General features: G+C 39.0%; 1 protein-coding gene across 1 annotated transcript in view; it reads left to right on the forward strand.

The window, feature by feature from the left end:
• Positions 1-16754, forward strand: part of CFAP95 (cilia and flagella associated protein 95) — a gene marked incomplete at both ends in the record, with an annotated part of 63672 nt that overhangs the window by 23053 nt on the left and 23865 nt on the right. The window contains 2 exons of the mRNA XM_081282248.1: positions 11911-12029; positions 12783-12851. Coding sequence (XP_081138374.1) covers positions 11911-12029; positions 12783-12851 — 188 coding nt within the window. The remainder of the gene's footprint in view (positions 1-11910; positions 12030-12782; positions 12852-16754) is intronic.

A 16754-nucleotide genomic window follows, 5' to 3' on the forward strand; every position in this document is an offset into this window, starting at 1 on the left:
AAGTAACAGGGTTGAGTGACCAGGGATTGAATCTCTGAAACTGTGAGCCAAAACAAAATTTTCCTCCTTTTAATTTTTTCTCAGGTATATTGTTACAGAAAGGGAAAGCTAACTAACACAGAGACTGAAAGGCCGGGGGTTCCCCAATCTCTGTTTCTTCTTCCTCCCCCTCCCTCCCCTCTCCGCCTCCCTCCCCCTCCCTCCCCTCTCCGCCTCCCTCCCCCTCCCTCCCCTCTCCGCCTCCCTCCCCCTCCCTCCCCTCTCCGCCTCCCTCCCCTCTCTCCCTCCCTCTCCTCTCCCTTCCCCCTCTTTCTCTACCTCTCTCTCTTTCTTTCTTTTTCTTGTTACTGGGGATTGAATCCAGGAGCTCTTAACCACTGAGCCACATCCCTAGCCCTTTTTATTTTTGAGACAGGGTCTTACTAAGTTGCTGAGGCTGGCTTTGAATACCCCTGTCCCTTCTGATGGCATTCCCCCAATGACTTCCACTAGGCCCTCCTCTTAAAGATCCCCAGTGCGTCCCAGTACTGCCATCCTGGAGATGGAGCACTTAACACATAGGCCTTTGAGGGATATTCAGTATCCAAAATACAGCACTGGCACGTAGCAAGTGCTCAAGAAATTGTTATTATTATTTTGATACTGATATTGCTCAAAAGCATTTTGCTGGCTGTATTCTTTATCCTCCACAATAATCTTGTGAAGTGGCACTATCATCTCTTATTTTATAGAGGAGAGGAAGGAGACTCCTAGACGTTAAGCAACTTAGAGCCAACACAGGTAGGACTGGAAAAACAGGAGTTTGAACACAAGTCTTTGATCTCAAATCATTTGTACTTGTCTCAAGGTAGTGAAGTCGCAAGAAATTAAAACATACTATTGATATTCTGATAATATCTTTAAGGTCCATTTACAAAAAAGCACATGCATTGCTAAGTAATTCCTGTTTGAATTGCTGTGAGTGAGTTACTGCTTGGTTACTTGTATGAGGCAGGATCTCAGCTTCTGAAAGACCCCCAAATTGCCTTCTACAATGCCAGCAGCTTTGGAGCTAGATGAAGACCCAATTCAGCCTTAGAGGATGGCCTCTGGGCCTGAAGAGAAGGTTATTTGACAAAGATGGATGTGAATGTGCTAAGAAGACTGGGTTTATATCATTGTCTGCCCCTGAAGGCTGGGCTACTCTCAGACCAGCTTTTGAAGTAGCGCTGGCCTAATTATATTTTCAACACTGGAAATCGTTCTAGAAGATGCTTTGTTTTCCAGGGTGAGAGGAATGAATTTGCTTATTGTGGCAGTAGTGTTTCCTCCCTTTCTCTTATAGTTAGAGTGGACAGAGAATGGTAAGAACAACCTGAAAAATAGGGATTTATTATAAAGTTATAGCTGTTCAGATATAGAACGAGGAAATTTATCAAAACCAAGAGAGCTCTAAAGCAAGACATTTTCCTCAACACTACACTTTCTTGGACACATACACAAACACAAGGTCTTTCTTGGAATCTTTATCTGTGATCAGGATTTTCTCTTGCCCTGAGGCCTAAATCTCAGGAGCAATCTGAGATTTGTCAGTTTCCTCCCAACTTTCTTTCCCTTTGCACCAAGCTGCCTTGCTGGTCATTAGCTAGCATGGGAAGTGTGATGCTCAACTTAGTCAAGAGCCACCCTGCTTCACTCCCGCCCCTCTAAACCCATGCGTTCTTGAGTGTGGGGCTGTGAGCAAACAAAGAGAAAGCTGGCAAGATAGGCATTGTCTGACATGTAATTAGGGTCTTTGGCCTTTAAAAATATTTATTTTTGCCAGGCGTGGTGGAGTCTGGCAAAAGGTGTTGTTATCCCAGTGTCTTGGGGAGGCTAAGGCAGGAGGATCTCAAGTTCAAAGCCAGCCTCAGCAATTTAGCTAGCAAGGCTGTAAGCAACTTAGTGAGACCCTATCTCAAGATAAAATATTAAAAAGTCTGGGGATGTAGCTGAGTGGTAAAGTGCTCCTGGGTTCAATTCCCTGTACCAAAAAACAAACAGCCCCCACCCCTGCAAGACAAACAAACAAACAAAAACATTTATTTTCTATTTCCACCTGGCTTCTGGGTTGTAGGAGCAAGTGAGATGAAGTGAAGTGTTAAAACCTCAAATATTTCTTCCCGCAGATTTCTATGCATTATAATAGTCAAGCACTAGGTTTTTAGGAAGATGCATCAGTAGAGAGTAATGTTTACTTTTTCTATGTCTTTTTGTTGATGCCCATGAAAATCATGTTCTTCCTTTACCAGGTTTAGAATATGTATTAGGAAGGGAATAGATCAAGGAGTGACTGTTTCAGATAAAATTGCTACTCTTCTATCTTAACAATAAGTTACATTTTTCTCTAATAGACTTTTTGTGCATTAAGTACTGTTCCATCCATCTTCATTCTTGTTCTTTGCATCCGAGCTCTAAAATTGGTAAGAAAGATATTATTCTTCCAGTGCTAAACCTAGACTTTCAGATCTAATCCAGGGTCCCAAAGGTACAGAGAAGGAGGGGGGTGGGATACAGGTTTGGGACCTGCAGGCCTTCATATGATGGATGGATGAGTCCTTTTCCCTGTCACAGGTTCTGATAGAGGCCTACAGACTAGAACATTCATGATAGCTGACAGGAACCACACATCTAAAAGCAAGAAGCTGAACTACGTAGGCAGAAACTCCTGAGAGACTATCAGCGGGGTTAAACCAGTACTTAGCTGTTATGTTCTTGAAGGCTAGGGTCTGAAGAGTTGAAACAGGATTTATTTAGTTTTGGGTTTCATTCCCTTCTTTCCAATCTGAGAAGAGTTATCAGGGGAACAACTCAGAGAGATTACTGTGTGTCCTAGAATTTAGAGGACATTAGAAAGAGAGGTCAAGAGAGTCAGGGCCACTTAACACTGCGCCTTTTTACCTGATGCCTCCCTGTTGGCCCAGTTAGAATAGAGAGCAGCAGAGAGAAGCACGGCTGGGTAAAGCTCTACCGGCTGCAGGCCCCCAGGCCTAAAGCAACACCACGCTGGGAGACGGGGAGCTTGCATGGAACAGTTAGAAGCTCCGGATCATTTTATGGGACTGGTAAATTTCCTAAATGGAACAAGATCCTTTAGCCCAGAAAAGCTATGAGACCAGCGTAGGATTTCCATCAAACCAAAGAAAAGAACTAGCTAAGCATATGAGATGAGGGGCAACTTGTTTAAAATGAAGTTACTTCATGATTGCATTCCACTGATGCAACTGGATCAACTCAATAAGGCAGTTAACAGTGCTCATCTCATCCTTTGGACAACTCTTCAAGCAGGTACTACATGTGACCCATGTTGAATATACCACTATTCAAGGTCAAACAGCTACAAAGTATCTTAAAAACTAAGATAAATTTTCTTCCTCTATCACTTAAATACTTTTCCAAACTGCCTCTTCACAACTAGTAAAATGGTTTCTTAACCCTCCACACAGCATCTGGATAGTTTGTTGATCTGGCTGGAGTACAGTATACTTCTCACTTTGTGTGTGTTGAGGTTTTGATTTCTCCTGCCTTAGCTATAACTTTTGTCCTCTTTCCTTGAGTTACATCCACACACATGCTGGCTAGCCCTTTCCCATCTGTTTCTCTTCCTAGTTGCCTTCTTAGCATTTTTGGTTTAGCAAAATTAGCATTTTGGTCTTAGCGGTCAGATTACTGCTGAGTGGCTACTTCTTATGTTCACGAGCATAGTATTTCTGTTTAACTGATTGAAGGTCTCCTTGCACTTAAATTCTGCTGCAGGGGCTAATGTAAACTTCATTTATTTGTAAATGAATGGGACTCTCTTTGTCAACATTTTGGCTAAAACTCCAAAAGATCAAAAATGAAATAATAATTTCACAAGCCAAAGTGAAGTATTGGATCACTTAATGCCAGATCCTCAAATATGATGATACCATTAGGACCCCACTCAAATGAAGGATATAAGAGTATTAAAATGTAAGAAGCCAAAAGAAGAGTTTGAGAGACAGTTTTGCCAAGCTCATCTGTAAAGCTTCTTGAGTGCCTGGTGATAGACACAAGGCTCTGATGATCTATCTAAAGAAGCAGAGCAGAAGGAGACAGGCAGCTACATGTCTGCCAGAGGCTGAACAAGGATGTATGGATATGTGGGCCCAGATGTAGCTCATGTGGATCATATGTGGGCCATGAGGAAGAGAAAGAGACCAGGGAACAGTTTCACAGCTTGCTTTCATTGTATGTGGGAGGAGGAGTGAATGGACTTCCAGGTTTTAAGGTTGGATATTTAGGTCCAACCAGAAGCATATTCATGGAATATGCCATTGAATCCTCCCAGAGAGTATGCCAAAGTCTACCAGAACATCCCAGGGAAGCCAGTTTCCATCAGTGTCAGGAAGGATCAAACATAAACATGCCCACAGGAAATCAAATCAAGATTGCATTCTGCCCTGACTGTATCTGTCTCTTCTTCCTCATAACCCCACACTCTTGGCATCATTCCCCCAAGGAGACAGTGGGAGGTGGAGAGTAGGGAAAAATCCAAGAGGGACAATTGAAAAGAAGCCAACTATGCTCCCCTATTCCCATTATAGTAGGCCAAGCCAGAGCAAGCCCAAGGTAGAGGAATGAGAATCCTCAACTTTAAATGAAGTTTGAAGTTTTGAGTATTACATGAGACTAGGCATTCTACTTACCTTCATGAGACTCTTCTTGGACCAAAACAGCCAGAGAATTTTTCTCATTATCTGAAGGTTACCAGAACATTCCTGGGGGTTTTCTGATATTGCATCAAATAGAAATGAGCAAGAACTAGCCTCTAGGACTGACTGTGGAAGAGCAGTTATGGAAGAAGAACAGGTTTGTTTTCTGATTGTACCTACTTACAAGTCCTACTTGCTCAGTGGGCCAGCTACCTATTTGCATATTAAAAAAAAAGAGCTCATTCTTATTTTCCCCACTCTATTACCTTTCCTTACTTTAGTTTTCTTCATAACACTTACATCACTGGACGTTTCTTAGACTTTTTTAGTTGTTAACTGTCTGTTTCCCTTTACTGGGATACATGCTTCATGAGAGTAGGGACTTTGGTCTGTTTTGCTTCCTAGAACAGTGACCAGCACATAGTGAGTGTTCAGTATATGTATATTTGTGGAAGAAAGAAAGGAGGGAGGGAAGGAAGGACAACATTCAACACATATTTATTGAGGGCCTATTATTTTGGCAGGCATTATATTAAATGCTAGGGTAAGAAACAATTCCAAACAAGGTCCTTGTACATAAGGAACTCACAGTTCATAGGGAAAATGGGGAGATAAAACCATAATACCAAGGGGTCTAATGGGTGTTCCGATAAAATGATCAGGGTGCCGTGAAAGGCACCTGAACTGAAATGAGTTGGTTGAGGTTCAGGGATGGCTTCCTTTGAACTCCTGAACTGAATCGTAAAGGAACCCTTTCTTGACACAGGAGGCCAAGTGGGACCACAGAGGATCTATATTCACAGGGGAGAAGTAGTTCAAGGAACTGAGGTTTTTCTCTGATTGTCTATTAGTCTAAGTGATTATGAGCAATAGCATTTTGAATTATGATATTTGTTTTGGTATTTATTTGGACTTTATTAAAATGATATAACTCTACCAGAATGAATTCAGTGCAGAGTAAAATTATCAGGAGCACATCCATTATTGTTTTTTTCAGTTCATTAAGCCTCTTTCCTAAGCATCCCCAATGCCACCAAGGGCTGGTGCCACAGTCACTGGTTGACCCCTCCTTGCATGTGAGACTGATGTCAAGGTGAGGGCTGCAAGAGGCTGAAGAGAGACCACGTCTGAGGAAGTGGTGCATGTTGAATCCCTAAAATTTATGATCTCAATCATATATAGAATCTTAAAAAGTCAAACTCCTTGGAGAAGAGAGTAGAATGGTGGTTACTAGAGGCTGAGGGGACAGGGAAGTGGAAGAGATGGGGAGAAGATAGTCAATTAGCACAGAGTTGTGGTTAGATAGGAAGAGTAAGTTCTGATATTCTATTGCACAACATCATGGCTATAGCTAATAATAATTTGAATTTTAAAGAGCTAAAAGAGGATTTTTAAGTGTCTTCACTACAAAAATATAAAAAAATAAATATCTGAGGTGTCGGATATGCTAATAGCCTGATTTGGTCATTGCACATTGTATGCATGAATTGAAATATCATATTATGTCCCATAAATATATGCAATTAGGGGTTGGGGAAATAGCTCAGTTGGTAAAGTGTATGCCTAGCATACACAAAGCCCTGGTTTCAATCCCCAGCATCACCAACACACACACACACACACACACACACACACACACACACAAAATCTATCTATCTATCTATCTACACACACACACACACACACATATATATATGCACACACACATATATATTCAATTAATATTTGTCAATTAAAAATAAAACAAAACTTTAAAAAGAATAGTTACATATAGGCCTAAATATGAGCAGTTTTGTAGATAAAATAGGATATTTTGAAATTAATGACTCTAAAAGGAATTTAAAAAGATATAATTATACTAGATCTAAGATTATTAGATTATAATTTACTTACTTAGTTCAGATATTTTTCTTTGACATAGTAGAATAGTGATTTAACCAGTATAATCTTAACAGATGCTCCTTGAATTTACATCTAAGTACCTGAATGGAGCATATGGATCAAATTTTTACAGATGGAATAATTTTCATTGCCATTTTAACAGTAAGATATTTGGGGGCAGTGGATTGCTGAGCGAGGGCTTCCTTTTCTTCCTGTTTCCATAGTCTCTGAAGTTGAAGTTGATGCCACCATATTGAGCATCACTTCCTGGAAGTATTTTGGATTGTCTTTCAGTATCAGCATAACTGCATCTGCCTTTCCTGTTTCAGGAAATTATGTATAAATTTTGGCCAATGAATGTATTTTGCTTATTCTTTGCTCCATCTGTGGGGTCATTTATTCTAGCAAATATCTTCTCTGTCATTTCTAGGGATTTGGGACAGGAATGAAAGCAGGCCACACACCCTTTGAACCCCATCATTCTCTTTGCTGCTGCAATCAGATGTCACTAATCATGCTCTAATGTAACTCTTAGACTAGATATTAATTTTTCACATGTATTAGTTTACTTAAGCAGGCATAACTATTATGTTGAAGAAATGAAATTTAAATGGCCCAATCATGGGCATGTGCACACGTGTACACACACACACACACACACACACACACACACACACACATGCCCATATTCTTTGCTTCCACTGTCTATTTACACTGCTCCATAGAGTTAGTTCTTCCTTTTTCCTTGGATAAGATCTTATACAGATACTATAATTTCTTTAGTCACTCTCAGGCAATAAAAAGCCTATTGCTCATATTTCAATAATTAAATATCTCATCAAAATGATGATTTCATTTAAGGTTAAAACTTTTCTCCTCTACCAGCTAAAGCCTACTTCAGGCCAGTGAAGTCTGCAGAGGGAATTGGGAGGTGAAGGACAGGGTGAGGTTTGTTGATTTTCTATTTCTCCACCTGTTCTACTCTTTCCTTTCCCCAGACACTGGACAGAATGAATGTCCTTTTGTGATTATTTGTCTACTATTCATTATGTAGCCAAGACTGTTTTGTGACAAGAAATGGTTTTGTTACTTAGAGTAATCAGACAAAAAAAATTGAGACTTGCTCAAGATTTATTTCTTCTAGGAACAGGAATTTAACCATCCTATAAAAGCTTGCTTGAACAGGCAGTGGGGAGGAAATTGAATTAGTTTTTTATTATACCTAGCAAGTCTCATTTGTTCAAAATAATGATGGTTGTATTTGTGGGGAACTCTCTGGGATCCTTTAAGACTCTGTATGGCACTACTGAGTTAACCTAGATGTGAAAAGAGGACCAGTATTTTCAAGGGCAAAACTACTGCTGAGAAATAAGAATGGCCTTTTTGATGACTTTTAAAGAGCAAGATTGCTAACAAAGTCTTGGGTGTTACCTGTTCTTGCAGCTGCTGATTTTTTGTCAATTATACAAAAATGCTATCCTTGGAGGAGGTGAGCTGTTTGACACTAAAGACTTTTCTTTATTTTTGACTGAAGATCTAAGATCTACAATCTTCAACTTTATTTCAAAGTGAAGAGACAAACTAGTTAGGTAGAACATGCAAAGCATTTCTGCAGAAACTGAATTTCGTGGTCTCTCATTCACCTTAAAGATATAAAGACAAACAATCAAAAAAAATTTTTTGAGAAGACCTGGACAAAAGCATTTAGAATGTGTCAGAATCATCTGGAGGGAGAGTGCAGGTTGTGATCTCACTCCCGGAGGGTAGAGACAGGAAAGGTGTTCCTTCACTCTAAACCTGAAGAGTTAGGCCCTCACAGGTATCACCCAGGACTTGATAAGAGTTCCTTGGAGGTTGGGGGATTTGATGGACTGGGGTCTCTCTCATTCATGCTTGCCAAAAGACTATAGGCTAGAGGGTTTCAGAAGCAGCCTGTGGCATCAGAGGGAAAATTTGACTTGGCAAGTCTTACACTTTTCTTCAGTATGTGTCAGAGGAGTCTTCTTTTGGGGGGCCTAAGAAAGATATGTTAATTGAAAGTCATGTAAAATGAAGCTTTCCATGATATTTCCAAGAGGTAAGTCATCCTGGGGACAAAGTTGCTGGCTACCTTAAATGTATAACTTGAGAGGAAGTCACAAGCTACTCTTCATTCTCTGTGCCAATTACCCAGGTTATGTGTCTACTGGGTTTTCTTATATGCAACACATATGGGGGTGGGGGGGTCATTCTAGAAGTTTAGAAACTGGGACTTAAAAAAAAACCTGATAGTCAAGAAAACAGGGAATAAGTGATATTATGAAATGCAGTGCCTATACACATTTGATATTTTTTATATTACCATTTGACTCAAGCTGGATTTTATTATGCAAATTGAATGGAAATTTTAGTGATATTTTATGAGTGTGTGCTGTGTTAATTTAGCTATCTCATGTACCAAATTGCCAATCTCCAGTTTGTGATGTGTATATATATAAAACCCCAAAGACTTTTAAACATATGGAAGTGCTTTTATGGATCACCCACGCTTACGTCAGGTTATGAACATTTCTACACCAAAGTGATTTTTCACATTAAGCTGGTGTAGGATTAGGTTTGCCTACATATACCAGAAACCAGAAATCAACAGAGGCTGTTCACATTAGGTTTTATTCTTTCATGTAAAAAGCATGGAGGATATCATCTTAAACCTACTATGAAGACTGGCACTGCGGGAATATATATGGACAGGTGAATGAATGAATCAGATTGGATGGGACTTGTACTTTCTAGCTGCACATTGCTTAATTCTTTTCAGTCTCAGTTTTCCCACCTGTAAAATGGAAATAAATTCTGTCAAGTATTCTTCCTTTGCCCTCCTGATCTATTTTCTAGCTTTCTCCACCAAGTGCCAAGAAGGATGACTTCTATAGATTATACCAATGAGCTCCCTTGCCCTCTAGCATTCTGTGGGGGATTGGCCTGCAAGAAGCACTGGCAGGTGATTAGAGGAGGGAGAAGAATGAGTGTGACTACTTATTCCTGTGGTTTCCTGCCTGCAGGACCATGATTTGGTGATCATTGTGTGCCTGTTCTGAAAACCCACAACTATTAGATTGCACTATTTTTATAGCTGTAGGTTTTTTTGGGGTTCAGTAACTGCTACCATATGGCTCTTCTCTATGACTATTCTCAGAGTACTTCAACATTGTTGCAATCATAATGTTCACCATACTTTTATAAATGGATCCTTATATTCTCCTCAGTTCCCCCATTTGATTGGTCTTTTCCTTCTGAGGCCATGATTGGTAAACAAGTCACAGCGTTGCTCTTTGTATTCAGTGAAATAATGCATATATTAATGCTATCATTATCTGCCGCAGTCTGGCTGGGCACAATTCAGGAGCCACTTGTCAAAAGAAACTAACTTTATTTTTAGAACTACAAACGCCAAACAAAACAGCTCCTCAGGGAAAACCCCTCAGAGCCCAACTGCCACCACCGGCTTTCCACAAGCCTCTCACCCCCACACAAACCTCACCACCTCCCACAATCCTCCTGTTCTTGAGGCCGATTGGCTGGGTTGCGTGGGCGGAGCCAAAGAAGTCCCCCAATGAGCAGCTCCGTGGAGGAGCCAATCAGCTAGATGTTGCTGGGGCTGCTGTGAGCCAATCATCAGCTGGCAGTCTGAAGGGCAGGGAAACAGCCCAATGAACATCACCGCAGAGGAGCCAATCAGCTAGATGTTGCTGGGGCTGCTGTGAGCCAATCATCAGCCGGCAGTCTGAAGGGCAGGGAAACAGCCCAATGAACATCACCGCAGAGGAGCCAATCAGCTAGATGTTGCTGGGGCCGCTGTGAGCCAATCATCAGCTGAAGTTTGCTGGGGGCCCTTTGGCTGTGGCTCTCAACAATTATCTATTTCCTTTTAATCCTGCATTATTTCATGTTTGGCAGTATCTTGGCTGCACATAATTTCTGAAGGGTCGGTGGATTTATTGAAATATTTTACTGTTGAAAATGATCAGAACGGGGCTGGGGATGTGGCTCAAGTGGTAGCGCGCTCGCCTGGCATGCGTGCGGCCCGGGTTCGATCCTCAGCACCACACACAAAACAAAGATGTTGTATCCGCCGATAACTAAAAAATAAATATTAAAATTCTCTCTCTCTCTCCTCTCTCACTCTCTCTTTAAAAAAAAAAAAGAAAATGATCAGAACATAGCTCACATCAAATTTTCTATTCTATACCTTCAAAAAAAGGTGGATGCTAATTGTTTCCCCAAAGATATTTTTTCTTCCTTTGTTGTTAAAATGTATAACATGAGGTCCCATCCAGGCTCCCTTAGCATTGAGTGGTGAGTGGTGAAATCTTAGAGGAAGAACAGTTCCCCGCTGGGAAATTGGGCTGGGAGACTAATGATTTCATAGGTTGAGGTTTTCAAGAACAGTGGTCAGAGATCGGTGGTGTAGACCAGGGATCCAGGCCCAGAGACTATGGTTAAAATTATTTTGAGTTGGGTAGGATCCTAGTTATAGCAGAGCCTTCTTGCTAACTTGAAGTAGACCAAACCTCTTGGACTACAGCTGTGATACTACTGCAAGTGGAGGCTTCAGGTTTCTAAAGAGTGGTAAGCCTTTGTGTGAAACAAAAATCTAGTGGGATTATTGTGTTCTGAGATTTCACTGGATGTTTGGGGGAACCTAGTCTTTGGGCTCAGGTAAAAGAGTGGGTTCTTTTGGTGATGAGTTCTGGTTCTCTGCTCTGAACCTCCAGATTCATGATCTAGAGGTTCATATGGGTGAAATACTGACTCCTTAGCTCCATTTTTCTTCCCAAGATTCCTTAGATGCTACCCATGATGCTTCTGCAATTAGTCTGAAAACATTAGTTTTCAGATTATCCCCCATAGTAATAATTGCTTGATATTTATCAAATTATCCTCCCTAATAAAGAATGGATAACAATGATGATGGTGATGACAATGATGATGATATCTAAACTCCTTTTTTATTTAAAAAGTGATTGCTACAAATGTTTTCTTACTTAGGGAAGTTAAATATATAAACCCTGAGAAGGATAAAGAAAGAAATAGAAAGTAGATAAAAATTAGTATTTAGTTGAATGAAACACTTTCTATTTCATAGGAACAACTAATTTGATTTTATTTTCCAACAACACAGTAAAAATTGCTATTTTTAGATATTCATGATAAAATAGTTGAGGGCTATATTATTTTTTAATGTGAAGAAGTCAATAATTAAAATCAGAATGCACTTCAATGGGAAAATATTTTAGTAACTGGACATTTTTGGTGATTAATTCATTTTTCTTACACATGGCTTCTATTTTTCCAGATTTGGATATCAGAAACACACGAAGAGATGGCACAAGGTTTTTCAAACAAAAACTTTGTTGAAATAAAGAGCAAGCCCTTATTAAATGAGGAAACAATGTGTTCTGGGATTATTGAGAGGTATTCTAAATACCTTCTTTTGTTTATAGGACCTGAACATGCAGAAAAGGATTTGTATTAATAGTAATGTATATACCCCTCCTATTTTTTTGCCTCAAACTTTCTTTTCCCTCTATGGTTTACCAGTCAACACTTTCACATATTCTTGGTACAGCTAAAAAAATCTCATTTCCTCTTTATACATTTTCTGACTACCTAGGTTTGAACCCCACTTTCACAAATGTGAAAGTTATTCGATGCATACAGTCCTGTTTGTACACCTATAAAATGGGAAAGACTAAACTGTTCACTTCAAAAGGTGGTTCAGAAGTTTAGATGAGATAAAGTATGCAATGTATCTAGAAATATTGCCGGAAATGCTCTCAGAATTAGGTAAGCTGTCATTAACCAGAATTAATTGCTCTGGTATCCCTGCCATTGGAGTATGTTATGTTCTATGTGAGAGCTGGACTTGTATTCTAATTATTTATATGTGTGTGCAAGTCCTTGCCAGTGCCTCTTCATGGAAGAGCATGACATCGACTTTGTCTTTTATTGTTATTATTGGAAAAGGCAGTCAAAGTAATGACAAAATGTTAAAATTTCCTTTTACTTAGACATTTATTTTTCAAAGTGGATAAACATTACAAACATAAAACCCTGTAAAAATAATTGTAAACATTCAACCCTAAATTCATTTTATACAGCTTTGATAATTTATTTATGGCAGTCTGTCACATATTATTAAAAACTGCCATCCCTTCTTGTTTACAGGGATACAGGGTTGCCTGCAACAGATTTTGGGGCTCTTTTTACCAGACATCCACCAGATTGGAACAAAATGTAAGTAGCCCCCGAACTGCTGCAGGTTGTATAAAATATTTATTGATCCAGAGGAGTGAAGGCATGAGGGTATGCCAAGGTCAACAAAATGACTGTTACATGACATTTCAGATTTTCTTTAACAAAAAATTTTTGTCAATCAAGAGGTATAACATTAATAATAATAACAACAACAACAATAATAAAAGGAATAATGCAAGCCAATCCTCATTATTTGCACATCTGGATTTACAAATTCTCCTAACTCTCTAAAATTTATTTGTAACCTTCAAATTAATACTTGCGGTACTGATGCGGTTACTTGCAGACATGGGCAAAATGTTAAGTCACCTGATGTTCACACTTTCAGCTGAAGTAAAATATGGAGGTGATCTGCCTTCTTGTTTTAGTTCTCATGCAGTAAACGACTGTCCCTTCACAGTCTATTTAGTGCCATGCTTTTCTAACTTTTATGCTTTTTGTTGATCTCGTTGTTAAAATGTCCCCCAAGCATAGTGCTGAAGTGCCATCATGTCCCTAAATACAATAAAGTGGTGATGTGCCTTTTGGAGAAAATCCATGTGTTAGATAAACTTCATTCAGGTAATGATGATAGTGCTATTGGTGGCGAGTTCAATGTTGATGAAGTGACAATATATTCTAAATAAGATGTCTTTAAACAGAAATACGCACAAAATAAGGTCATATATTGATCAAGCAGTGACATGTCACGACCAGACTCTTTCAGGAACCTAACCTTGTATTTCCCTTAAGAGCAACGGTGGTTCAATGCTTGCTAATTCAGGGTTTGCAACGACCTCTTGGAGCACTACTGTGAAAACAGAATGGACTGTAGAGCAAGAGATTGATACATTTTTACTGATAATAGAAATTATTTGGGGAACAGTGTTAATTACCACTACAAAAAAGGAAATTTCTTATCCACTCATCTTTCTAAAGAACACATATTTTGTAATATACAGGTAAGTGATATGGAAATAAACTTACAAACATGACAAAATTCTTGATACTGGATTGTGTATTACAGGATTGTTGTGAGAACTAAGCAAATTAAGATATGTAAAACAATTAGAACAGCAACTGTGACTTCAGGAGAATTTTCTTGATTTCTTTCATTCTTGATTCATTTTGTTTTCTCTTTCAGAAATTTTCTACTTGGATATTGGGTTGCTTGGCCTGATTCCTCGGATTTTCTTGTCTTTTTTTCTCTTTTTATCTTCAGTATTTACTTTGCTCTCTATTACTTCAATGCTACTAATGAATTTTGTTTTCTGAATTATTCTATTTTTATAAGATCCTTTTGGGGTTTCATGACCACAATATCTTCCCTTAACCATCTGGGACGGTTAATGAGGGTTTTTGTTTTTCTTTGAATTTCTTCTCACACATAGTCTTCACTCAGAGCTGCTTTTTCTTTAGTTTTAGTTTTTGTTTGTATGGTATCTATCTTCGATGTGAGAGGCATTTTCCTCAGATGGCTGGTCATCAGTCCTTGGTTTTTGTTCATAATGAAACAATAGGGCTGGGAGCCTATGGTCAAGCGTCATTGGAGGAATCTAGCTGGGTCGGCTTTTCAAAGCAGCCTTAGTGTCATAATTTCAGGCTTCCCTCTTGGGCTGGTCAGATTACTGGAGGTGGAGCCCCAGGGGAAGTTTACCAGGGGAGGTGCAGTTGCTCTGCAGTGGAGGGAGGACCTTTGGAACTCTAACTGCTTCTTGAATAGCTCTGCCTCAGTCACCCTTTGATATCTTAGAATTTGGCTCTCTGCTACCTTATCCATCTTCCTTTATGCTTCCAAAATTTGTTTCTCTCTTCCTTTCTGTTCTATCTATTCTTGTGGATTCTAAGGTTCTAATGAAATTTTCGAGGAGCTCTTGAGGAAAGCAAGATTCGATGTGTTGTTCAACTTTAACTCTGAAGTTGGCCTCCTCCAGAGGACCTTCCCATACCTAACACCCCTATTCCCATGACTTCATTAGACCCCTCCTCATGGCTGTTCATAGCGCTGTGTGCTTCTTTTATACTAACACTCTTTATTTGTTTTTGCCATTACTTCCTTTTTTGGTGTTTCTTTCTGAATTCAATGCTCTGAGGGGCAGGACTGTCACAGTTCCATCCCCAGTGCCTAACATAGTGCCTGACCCATAGCAGGTACACCATGATTTGAATGCATAAGTCAATTACTTCTGATGTTGAACAACAAATTATAGTAAAAGGGGGTGTATCTAATTTCTTATTTGATTTAGGAATTTGAGACCTGGAGAACACAATGATGTCTTCAATTCTATTTTGATAAATGCATTAGAAGACATGGTGTTTCAGAAAACCAGCCCTTATTATTAATTTGAACTGCTAGAACTTCTTTGTGTTATTTGATTTATGAGTATTAGCAAGGAAATAAACACATGAGCACCTTCAACTGTCCTTTGCTAATTCCATAAGTAATTCTTTCTTTCAGGTATTATACACTAACTAAGGACAGTCCGTATAATAGAATGCTGTGGGGGTTTAGAATCTGCTGTCTTGAATATTAAATATTCTTTTGCTTCTTGCCAGTTGTACAGCTGTGGAAGTTAAATGTCAACTTTAAAAGGCAATGAATAAGAATGAGTTTGCTCAATGGACCAAAATAATGTGCTTCAACTTATAAAAGAAAGGCTGTAATCATAATATAAATTTAAACTTCAGGTTACCTCTTAAGGAAAAAAAATCAGAAGAAAGGTATAGCTTTGTTAATAAGGAGACATTAGTCCAATGCAATGATCTTAATTTTTTGAGATAATATCCATTACATTGTAACGACACTCAACTATTTGTTTCTTTTTATCATAACTCAGCCTTTGGCCCATTTACTTCACTTGGGACCAAGATGGAGAAGACACAATACTTACAGAAATTGGTAGTACACATCTCAGTGAAACATATTGAAAATCAGAAGAACTAGAATGCTCAATACCACTCGTCACTTGTCACTTTTGTCAAACTTGTCACTCCTGACTTTCACTAGAAAAAAGGGCTCTGTGAACAATTTCTTCCTTATATGCCCCAGACTGAGATAAATAGAAAAAAATTATAATATAGGGAGCAATTAGGCAGAGATGAAAACAGATAGCAAAGACTTAATATGAGATTTATAGACTTTGAGTCTGGATTGAGCTCATCTAGAATTAGATATATTGTTTCTCTTGAGGGTTGGCTCCATTCCCAAGGACTTGACATTGGCCAGTGATGGAAGAGTTGAGTCAAGGAGGTTCAAAAATCTCTTAGACAGTAACAGTGCTCTTTTGGTCTCTGATCTTGTTGCCTGTGTAAGGAGTCTCAAACATACATTATTTTTACTATGTAGATGTAGACAGTCAAAACAGAAAAATAAAGGGGGGCTGGGGATGTGGCTCAGCGGTAGCGTGCTCGCCTGGCATGCGTGGGGCACTGAGTTCTATCCTCAGCACCACATAAAAATAAAATAAAGATGTTGTGTCCACTGAAAACTAAAAAATAAATATTAAAAAATTCTCTCTCTCTCTCTTAAAAAAAAAGAAAAATAAAGGGAAGGATGGTTTCCTTTAAGGCATATAGGAAAAATGGATGGGAATGTGAATAGAGTGAATGGGCTAACTTAAGTATCTTTCCTTGCCCTCTTATCTGATTTCAAGCATCTCAAGTAAGTTTGACTCAATTTTGAAAGAATTTTTATGAGGCCTAGAAAACTTAATCATAACTTATCAGAGGGTTCCTACTTATCTGATTATCTAATACAGAATAATTTCATGATTTGTTTAGACCCAGATGGTCATAGCTAATTCATTTCAGGAAGTAAGGTTTTTTGTGTAAAAGTATCTGATTGTATCTGTGACCATTAAATGAACAGCTAGAGACAAAAACAATAGAATAAACAACAACAAC

Source organism: Spermophilus citellus (assembly GCF_964194105.1).
Source record: "Spermophilus citellus genome assembly, chromosome: 2".
In the NCBI taxonomy this organism is placed as follows: Eukaryota; Metazoa; Chordata; class Mammalia; order Rodentia; family Sciuridae; genus Spermophilus; species Spermophilus citellus.